This window comes from Salvelinus namaycush, unplaced genomic scaffold (genome assembly GCF_016432855.1).
Source record: "Salvelinus namaycush isolate Seneca unplaced genomic scaffold, SaNama_1.0 Scaffold344, whole genome shotgun sequence".
In the NCBI taxonomy this organism is placed as follows: Eukaryota; Metazoa; Chordata; class Actinopteri; order Salmoniformes; family Salmonidae; genus Salvelinus; species Salvelinus namaycush.
Window position 1 is genome coordinate 173,996 of NW_024060386.1, and position 10,858 is coordinate 184,853.

Genomic DNA, 10,858 nt, shown 5'->3' on the forward strand with positions numbered 1-10,858 from the left:
ATTCACCTGTTTGTTGACTAATCTTTTAGAATATTTTTCTCTCAATACTTTTTTTCCTAGTCAGTCTTCTCATTAGTTTATTTTTTCATCAGTTTACTTTACCACCAGTCTAGACTTCTTGTGTTAAGTTGGCTTTCAATAAACTTTTTAAATATTTCTTTACTCTATATAAAAAGATAAGTCTAAGTAGTTCTCTCTTTTCTCTCACCACCTGTTTCTTCTGAGATGGATAAACTGCCAGGGGTGAACATAACGGCTGCTAACAGCTCTACTGTGGACCGGCTTCATCCTTCCTTCATCGAGCATGGTTCCTACCAGCACCTGTGTGTCCTCGTGCCTGTCATCCTCGGGGTGATCTGTGTCCTCGGGCTGGCCAGTACCTTCACTGCCATGGGCATACTGATCTCAAACGCCCACCGTGGGAAACTATCCCTTATCAACGCTCTCATCCTCAACCTGATGTTTGCCGACGGCCTTGTACTGGCATTCGCCCTCCCGTTCCGCGCTGCTGCCTTTTCCAAACCCAGTTGGACGCTTGGTTGGACGGTGTGCAAGACCTGTGATTGGTTCCTGCAGAGCTGCATGGCTGCGAAGAGTTTTACCGTAGCGGTGATGGCTAAGGCTTGTTACCGTTACGTCTCTAACCCGACTAAACAGGTCAGCATCAGTCTACGCTCCATCCTATTGGTGATGTGGTTCCTCTGGCTGTCTGCCTGCTCCGCTCCCATCCCTACCTGGCTGTTCTCTTCACTGCAGAGAGAGACCCGGGGGCTGGTGTGTGTGCAGGTGGTTCCCCCTGAAGCGCAGGACTTCATGTCAGTCTACGTCAAGGCGTACCCCCTGAGTGTGTTCTGCGCCCCTTTGAGTTTTGCCCTGCTGTATTTCTGGCGGGTGTATGGGCAGTGCCAGCGGCGCTGTAGTAAGACCCAGAACCTCCGAACGCAGATCAGATCCAGGAAGCTCACTCTGATGCTATTCAGTCTGACGGTAGCCATGACAACGATGTGGCTGCCGCAGTGGGTGGTCTGGGTGTGGGAGCGGCACGCCGCGGAGCGAGAGGCACAGGGACCGGGAGAGGGAGGACCCTTTGTCGTCTTCTCTCCCCCTCTCCTCCTCTCCCTCTCTGCCCTGCTCCTCACTTTCTTTCTCTCCCTGGTGAACCCCCTCATCGTCCTCTCTCTGTCAGAGGAGTTCAGAGAGGGTTACAGAGGTCTGTGGAGGCGCCTTACTCTTCGTAAACACACCCTGTCCAACCCCAAACCTGGCCCCCATGCACCCACTGCCCCCCAGTCCCCCTGCCCACGACCGGAGACCTCGGGCCAGCCGAGGGGAGGAGACGGAGGCCTAGGCTCCGTCCCTTGCCAGGGGACGAGAGTTGATCCCCAACCCCAGATGGAGCAGGGCGGAGTGGGAGAGGCGGAGGATGAGGCAGAGGGAGAGAGCCCTCGGGATGGGATCGTGCTGCTAGACGTGGAGCAGTTTTGGCATGAGAGAGAGACAGGCTCCATGACAGAGGAGAATGATCCCATACCCTGGGAGCACCAGGAGGGCGCACCAGCCGAGGGGAGGAAGTGAAGGAAGTGAGGAGAAGATATACACACAGACAAACAGGACTGGTTCTAAGAGGCTACACAATACTCAGCTACATCTGTCCTTGTCTTTGTGTATCTGTCTATCTTGTGTGGTTTTTGTGAACAAATTGTGTTACCCACCACAACCAGTGATTTTTAAGTAAAAGGTTGTTTGAGAGTTGTTGGATACTGCCTCAACGATGCCTGATACACTCTTTAGCATGGAGACCAGCCAGTAAGCCTCCCCTCTCTCTTCCTCTCAGTTAGCGCCACAGCGTTCAAACAACCTTCAAACAACACACACGCTGACAGACTATATCAGCAGCTGTAACGGACTGACATTTGACTATACCTCACTGGACTGAAGATCAGTCAACAGAGGAATCAGCACAGGAGACAACACAGGAGACAATACAGGAGACAACACAGGAGACAATACAGGAGACAATACAGGAGACAACACAGGAGACAACACAGGAGACAATACAGGAGACAACACAGGAGACAACACAGGAGTCAATGGTTGGTATTCATTCAACTGTGTCTATGATATTGTTTGATGGGAATTACATTGGTTTGTCAACTGTTTGATTGGTTATTGTTATGGTGAATATACATAAAGTGTTATATTTCACTGTAGATGTGTGTGTGTATATATATATATATATATATATATACATACACAGAGTATATATAATGGAGGTATTCTACTTATCCTTGAAGTAATGACCAACAGTAAAGTCTGTTGTAAATACCAACAAGAGTTACAAAATATAAACTGTACATAAGTTTGAAATGATTTGATACAACAAGGCAGAATGAATAGCCTTTAGAAATCAGTAAGAGCATTTCTGTACGCTACTGAACAGCATTTGATGTTACTGTTACATGTATCAGTGTTTCATTCTCCTATTTGAGGTGGTTTTGTAATGATATGTGCTTGTAAAAAAGGTTGTTTATAATAAAGTGATATATAATATTGATCCTGTGCTCTATTTGATTTCATCTTTATTACTATAATACCATAATAAATTCAATTCACATAGCAGACGCTTTAATCCAAAGTGGAAACAGTGAGCCCACATATTTTCATATGTGACCCTAGTGGGAATCAAACCAACAACTCTGATGTTTCAAGGCATTTTCTTGCCTGCCGAAATCCCTGTCGCATGTGGCCAGTCGAACACCGAACTCTTCGTTGAGACAATGCTGATACATCAATCCGGATTTCCTTGTGCCGAAATCAAAATGAAACACCAGTAATCATGCAAATTCAGCAGTCCGTGGTGTGAAATAGGCTTCTTGGTGTGACGTATTTATACAATTATTTATCGTTAATGCTGTCTTTGGTGTGCTTATTAATGCACAAGCACCACACTCCTATCGATACAATAATTATATTGTCAAGTTTGACAAGTTTTACTGTGTGTGAAGTTTCAAATACATTCTGTCTTTACTAAATATGTACTGTGATAGGTATTTTAACATTACATTTTTTTTAGCACAAAAAAACAAACATTTGATTAATAAAATATTTAATCAGTCGTCTTACATAAAGGGGATGATAACGATAATGATAATTTCATTGGTCCTCAACTCGCGGCTCAGACACGTCATTCAGGATAAACGTAGTTAGCCCTGGGTCAGCCTGCCCCGGAGCAGGTTAGTTCTGAAAGATTCGTTGGCACCTGACTTAAAGGTGAGCCACTTTCGTGGTACTGATTATCCCGAGTTGAACTCAGAGTTTATCAAATTTTCCGCGCTACCTACTCAAACCACGTACGTAGTATAGTGCTCAGGTGCAATTTCGAAATGTGGTTGTGCTGCCCAGCTATGTAATGGGGACCTAGCTACCCAGCTATGTAGTGGGGACCCAGCTATGTAGTGGGGACCCAGCTACTCAGCTATGTAATGGGGACCCAGCTACCCAGCTATGTAATGGGGACCTAGCTACCCAGCTATGTAGTGGGGACCTAGCTACCCAGCTATGTAGTGGGGACCTAGCTACCCAGCTATGTAATGGGGACCCAGCTACCCAGCTATGTAGTGGGGACCCAGCTACCCAGCTATGTAATGGGGACCCAGCTACCCAGCTATGTAATGGGGACCTAGCTACCCAGCTATGTAGTGGGGACCTAGCTACCCAGCTATGTAGTGGGGACCTAGCTACCCAGCTATGTAATGGGGACCCAGCTACCCAGCTATGTAGTGGGGACCCAGCTACCCAGCTATGTAATGGGGACCCAGCTACCCAGCTATGTAGTGGGGACCTAGCTACCCAGCTATGTAATGGGGACCCAGCTATGTAGTGGGGACCCAGCTACCCAGCTATGTAATGACGACCCAGCTATGTAGTGGGGACCCAGCTACCCAGCTATGTAATGGGGACCCAGCTACCCAGCTATGTAATGACGACCCAGCTACCCAGCTATGTAATGGCCACCTAGCTACCCAGCTTTGAAATGACGACCCAGCTACCCAGCTATGTAGTGGGGACCCAGCTACCCAGCTATGTAATGGGGACCTAGCTACCCGGCTATGTAGTGGGGACCTAGCTACGCAGCTATGTAATGGGGACCCAGCTATGTAGTGGGGACCTAGCTACCCAGCTATGTAGTGGGGAACTAGCTACCCAGCTCTGAAATGACGACCCATATACCCAGCTATGTAGTGGGGACCCAGCTACCCAGCTCTGAAATGACGACCCAGCTACTCAGCTATGTAATGGCGACCCAGCTACCCAGCTATGTAGTGGGGACCCAGCTACCCAGCTATGTAATGGCGACCCAGCTACCCAGCTATGTAGTGGGGACCCAGCTACCCAGATATGTAATGGGGACCCAGCTACCCAGCTATGTAATGGGGACCCAGCTACCCAGCTATGTAATGGGGACCCAGCTCCTCAGGAGGGAGAGGGTTAGGGGAATAGGAGAGAAGGAGGAAGAGGGGAGTAGAGGGAGGAGATGAGTTGAGAGGGATGGTGGAGGCAGAGGAGTTGGTGGTCTCACTCCCAGCCTCCCTCCCCCCTCTCTCTTCCTTCCTCCCTCCCTTTCCTCCTCCCCCACTCCCTTTCTCCCATCCTCCCAGACGACATTTCTCTCTCATTAATCATTGATGGCGACCTTTCTCTACCAGAGGCACCAAACTCAATCACAGGAACACTTAGCAAATCTAACCCTCCATTCCTACTAGCCCCTGGGCTAACACTAGGCTAACACACTTAACCCTTAATTCCACTAGCCCCTGGGATATCGCTAGGCTAGGTCCAATACCATTCCACTAGCCCCTGGGCTGCTAAACTAACCCTCCATCCCACTAGGCCTCTGGGCTAGGTCCTGCATGGACCTGTACTCTATGATGGAAGCCCCTGAGAGAAATATAGCACTAAACCAAAGTGTGATGTTGGCTCTGTCTTGAATAACATTAGAGGCAGTGACTAATGGCCATCCTTTAGTTAAAATAACAAAAATCCATCAGTCATTTATGTTGCCCTGGAGGTTGTCATCTGAAATGGCTGATTGATTGGCATTGCACCTGGAATAGCAGACCATGAGATGGAGAGAGGTTTTCTAATATAGAGAAAGGCAGGGACAGAGACAGAAAGACGTAAGAGAGAGAGAGAGAGTTTTAGACAGAAGGAAAATACAAATCTGCATTTGCAGGAGAAACAAACCCAGGCTTAATTAGCTTATTATATGACAGGGATCATGCTGGTAGAGGTGTCAGCATGTGAGTTCATCACTGTGCCCCTCACCCTTATTCTATGTCTACCCCTTCTCCCCGCCCACTCCCTCTCTATCTCCCCTACTGTGTGCGGGAAGTCGGGGGTGTCACTGGCGTACGTTTCATCCCAGAGCCAATCATCTCTAATGGATGATGTGCCACAGGGTTCGCAGTGGAGCTCACAACATGCTAACGTTAATTAGCTCACAGTGCAGGAGGGGGGTAATTAAGATAAACAAACATCGCCCCCTGCTCCACTACCTCACCCGTACGTCACCAATACCCCCCTTCACCTCAAATCTACCTACCTCACCCTTACATCACCCATAACCCCCCCTTCACCTCAAACCTCCCTACCTCACCCTTACGTCACCCATAACCCCCCCTTCACCTCAAACCTCCCTACCTCACCCTTACGTCACTAATACCCCCCCCCCCCAAACCTGCCTCTCTGAAGACATCTACAACTTCATAGAGCGTGTGTTTATGTGTATGTATGTATTTATGTGTGTGTGTGTGTGTGTGTGTGTGTGTGTGTGTGTGTGTGTGTGTGTGTGTGTGTGTGTGTGTGTGTGTGTGTGTGTGTGTGTGTGTGTGTGTGTGTGTGTGTGTGTGTGGAGGGGGTTATGGGGGCCTTGATGTTTGTGGTCTTTTGATTGGAGTAAATCTGTCTTTCATCTCAGTGAAGATCCAAAGGACAGGAACCTTTCAGGCCCTCTGTGTGAACTTATAGGGGGTCTCTTTTTAACTCTCTGCTTTATCCACCGATCTGAAATCAATCATTAAAAGCAAATAAACATTTGCTAAAAATATTTGTTTTGTTTATCTCAAACCACTAAGTTAGGCTGGGATTCATTCTGATCTCGGGTTGTCAACAATGCAGCTTTAAAGACAATTTCTGATTGAGCCGACATCTGCAGTGACTATTGTGAATACGATCTCTGCAAACACGGGAACGTTGCCTTTAAAAGCCACATTGTTGAGAACCCGCGATCAGATTTAATCCCGTAAAGTATATAGCTCTTACAGTGAAGTTTTTGTAATATTGCCCAGTTGCTAATTAAGACCGTGAAGCAACAAGACAATCGCTAGATTTGAGGGGCGTCGGCTGCTTCTGACAGAGAGGATGGAAAAAAGAAGAGGAAGAGGGAGGAGTTGGAGAGAGAGGAAGATGAAGAAGAGGAAGATAGAGGGAGGAGGGAGGAAGATGGGGGAGAGGGAGGATGAGCTGTCTGTATATTCGGCTAGTATATTCTAGTAGTCAACAACAACAGCAGCTGGTAGTCATGACACATCTTCTGAACTGGTACAGTCATACAGACAGAGACGTAGGCCTACTTAGGGCTAGAGTGGAGGCTGCTGAGGGGAAGACGGCTCATAATAATGGCTGGAACGAAGCGAATGGAATGCCATCAAACACATGGAAACCATGGAAACCATGTGTTTGATGTATTTGATACCATTCCATTTATACCGCTCCAGCCATTACAACTAGCCCATCCTCCCCAATTAAGGTGCAACCAACCTCCTGTGCTAGATTCAATCCGTAGCAAAGAAGATGCTGCGCTACAGCGTGATTCAAATGTAAAGATAAATTTGATTGCGTCGATGTAAGCATACTGTATACGTTAACACTCGGCTCCCTACGCAGGGCGGCAGGTAGCCTTGTGGTTAGAACATTCGACTAGTAACCAAAAGGTTGAAAGATCGAATCCCCGAGCTGACAAGGTAAAAATCTGTCGTTCTGCCCCTGAACAAGGCAGTTTACCCACTGTTCCTCGGCCGTCATAAAAATTTGTTCTTAACTGACCTGCCTAGTTAAATAAAGGTAAAAAACATAGGTTTACTGTGAATGCAGTCTTTGCAAAATATATTTTTTAAATTTTATTTCACCTTTATTTAACCAGGTAGGCTAGTTGAGAAAAAGTTCTAATTTGCAACTGCGACCTGGCCAAGATTAAGCAAAGCAGTTCGACACATACAACAACACAGAGTTACACATGGAATAAACAAACATACAATCAAAAATACAGTAGAAAAATCTATATACAGCATGTGCAAATGAGGTAGGATAAGAGAGGTAAGGCAATAAATAGGCCATGGTGGCGAAGTAATTACAATATAGCAATTATATTATATAAAAAAAGTATTGAGAGAAAAATATTCTAAAAGATTAGTCAACAAACAGGTGAATAGACCAGGCCCATCACAACACAGCTCTACTAGACCAGGCCCATCACAACACAGCTCTACTAGACCAGGCCCATCACAACACAGCTCTACTAGACCAGGCCCATCACAACACAGCTCTACTAGACCAGGCCCATCACAACACAGCTCTACTAGACCAGGCTCATCACAACACAGCTCTACTAGACCTGGCCCATCACAACACAGCTCTACTGGACCTGGCCCATCACAACACAGCTCTACTGGACCTGGCCCATCACAACACAGCTCTGACCACTACTCCAGGGTCGGACAGAACACTGTCCTTCAGAGAAGTACACCACATGATGCAGTCCACACCATGTATCATTCAGATCATCAGCCTACATATGCTGAGGTAACCTCTGGCAAAAGACACCTAGAACAGTCAGAGATAGGAGAGGTGCGCCAACTACTGCAACTAATATGCAGATTACTGAGCTAGACAGACCCTTTAATTCACAGGCACGCACGCACGCACGCGCACACACGCACGCACGCGCACACACACACACACACACACAGGGTTGCAGATTGCATTGTACTTATTTTTTGTGCAGTCTTATTAATTTGTTTACAACTATTCTTAATTTTATTGGCACCGGTATAATAATAATAATTATATGTAATGGTGTGTGTGTGTGTGTGTGTATGTGTGTGTGTGTGTGTGTGTGTGTGTGTGTGTGTGTGTGCGTGTGTGTGTGTGTGCGTGCGTGTGTGTGTGTGTGTGTGTGTGTGTGTGTGTGTGTGTGTGTGTGTGTGTGTGTGTGTGTGTGTGTGTGTGTGTATGTATGTGTGTGTATGTATGTGTGTATATGTATATATATATATATATATATATATATATATATATATATATATATATATATATATATTATTTTTTGTTTTTTTTCAATGTACTTTACTCAAACCAGTGAATATCACTTATTATAAATGAGATCACGGGGCCGAGACTCAGGTGGAATCATCATTTGGCATAAGCAGGACTTGGCACTGAATGAAATGAAAAAAGGTACCAGTCACATTTGGCTAAAACTTAACAAAGGTACAATCTATTGTGATAATGACGTGTACATATGTGCAGCTTATGCTCCTCCTTCAGATTCATCATATTATGATGATCAGTTTTTTGACAATCTCCATACAGAAATCATTACATTTCAGGCAGAGGGTAAAGTGCTTCTTTGTGGAGATTTCAATGCAAGAACAGGTTCTGAGCCTGACTACACTGATGCGGGAGGTAACCACCACATATTTGGTCACCCCTCCTTGTACAGTAGCCCTATTATAAATAATAGAAACAGTCCTGACCAAATACTGAACAAAAATGGGAAGGAGTTAGTGCATCTCTGTCGAGCCTTAGGCCTGTACATGCTTAATGGTAGAATCAGAGGGGACTCTTTAGGTCAGTTTACTTACTGCTCAGCTCTTGGGACAAGTGTAGTCGATTATGCCATCACGGACATTGACCCCTCCTCCATTAGTGCATTCACTGTCAGACCACAGACACCATTGTCAGATCACAGTCAGATCAACGTGTTTTTGAAGAAATTAACCGGCAATATTCATTCAAAAAAACTGCCCAATAAACTCTACAACATAAACCAATCGTACAGATGGGCTCCAAACAGTGCAGAGAGATTCATTGAAACATTGAACTCAAATGAAATGATGAACTCTATACAGTTTTTCAATAACTCACAATACCAAAACAATAAAGATGGTGTCAATTCGGCTACTCTAAACATCAACTGCATATTCCAAAAAGCAGCATCGAAAGCAAATTTGAGAAAACCAAAGAAATGCAACATCAGAAACAAAAAACAAAATGTTTCTGACAAATGGTTTGATAATGAATGTAAAACAATTAGAAAACACCTAAGACAAATGTCAAACAAAAAACAGCAAAACAACCCAGAGCTACGATATGAATACTTTGAAACTCTGAAACAGTATAAACATACACTGAAACGCAAGAAACTGAATTATACCAACAAGACACTTGATGAAATTGAAAACGCAATTGACCAAAATCAGTTCTGGGACATGTGGAACAATTTAAGCACAACAAAGCCACAAGAATTAGCCATACAAGATGTAGGAATTTGGAAAACTTATTTTGATAATCTATACAAAAACATCCCACAAAAAGACTTAAAACAGAACCAATTAGAAATTAAAGAAAAATTGAACATCCTTGAATCAGTCATTAAAAACAACCAAAATCCATTAGATTACCCAATAACCCAACAAGAACTAAATGAAAAGCTCAAATCTATTAAATCAAAGAAGGCTTGTGGTCTAGACAACATCAGAAATGAAATGCTGAAAAACAGCACACCTGAGTTGCAAAATGCTGTGCTTAAATTGTTCAACATGGTTTTAACTTCTGGCTGCTTCCCTGATGTCTGGAACCAGGGGCTCATCTCCCCTATCCACAAAAGTGGAGACAAATCAGACCCCAATAATTACAGGGGAATTTGTGTAAACAGTAACTTGGGAAAGGTTTTCTGTAGCATTTTGAATTCAAGAATTCAAACCTTTCTTCAAGAAAAAAATGTAATAACTAAATGTCAAATTGGCTTTCTCCCTAACCATCGCACTACTGACCATATATACACCTTACACACACTAATTAATAAACACGTCCACCAAAAAAAAGAGGGCAAAATATTTGCTTGCTTTATTGACTTTAAAAAAGCATTTGACTCTATTTGGCACGAAGGGCTATTCTACAAAATTCTCCAAAGTGGGCTTGGTGGTAAGGTGTATGACTTAATAACATGTATGTACACAGAAAACAAGTGTGCAATAAAAATCAAAAACCAAAGAACAGAATTCTTTTCACAATGTCGAGGTGTGAGACAAGGCTGTAGTTTGAGTCCAAATCTTTTCAACATTTATATCAATGAATTAGCAGACATGTTGGACCATTCTCCAGCCCCAGGACTCACACTATTTGACACAGAGGTGAAATACCTGCTATATGCTGATGACTTGGTACTTCTATCACCAACCAAAGAAGGTCTTCAACAGAACATTAATATTCTAGAGTAATATTGCCATAATTGGGCCCTGGCAGTAAATTTCCCAAAAACTAAAATCATGATTTTCCAAAAACAAAACAGATGTCAGAAACACAAATATAAATTCACCCTGAACAACACCATCATTGAACACACAAAAAATTACACCTACCTTGGTCTGACCATATCTGCATCGGGAAACTTTAATAGGGCAGTGAATGCACTCAAAGAAAAAGCCCGCAGAGCACTGTATGCAATAAAAATGAAATTATTCAAAATCAACATCCCAATTAGAATTTGGACCAAAATATTTGACAGTGTAATCCTACC

General features: G+C 44.3%; 1 protein-coding gene across 1 annotated transcript; it reads left to right on the plus strand.

The window, feature by feature from the left end:
• The first annotated feature begins 225 nt into the window (after positions 1-225).
• LOC120040351 (G-protein coupled receptor 151-like) lies at positions 226-1,575 on the plus strand. Its single transcript, XM_038985539.1, has one exon. The coding sequence runs from the start codon at positions 226-228 to the stop codon at positions 1,573-1,575; it is 1,350 nt and encodes a 449-aa protein (XP_038841467.1).
• Positions 1,576-10,858: the final 9,283 nt, after the last annotated feature.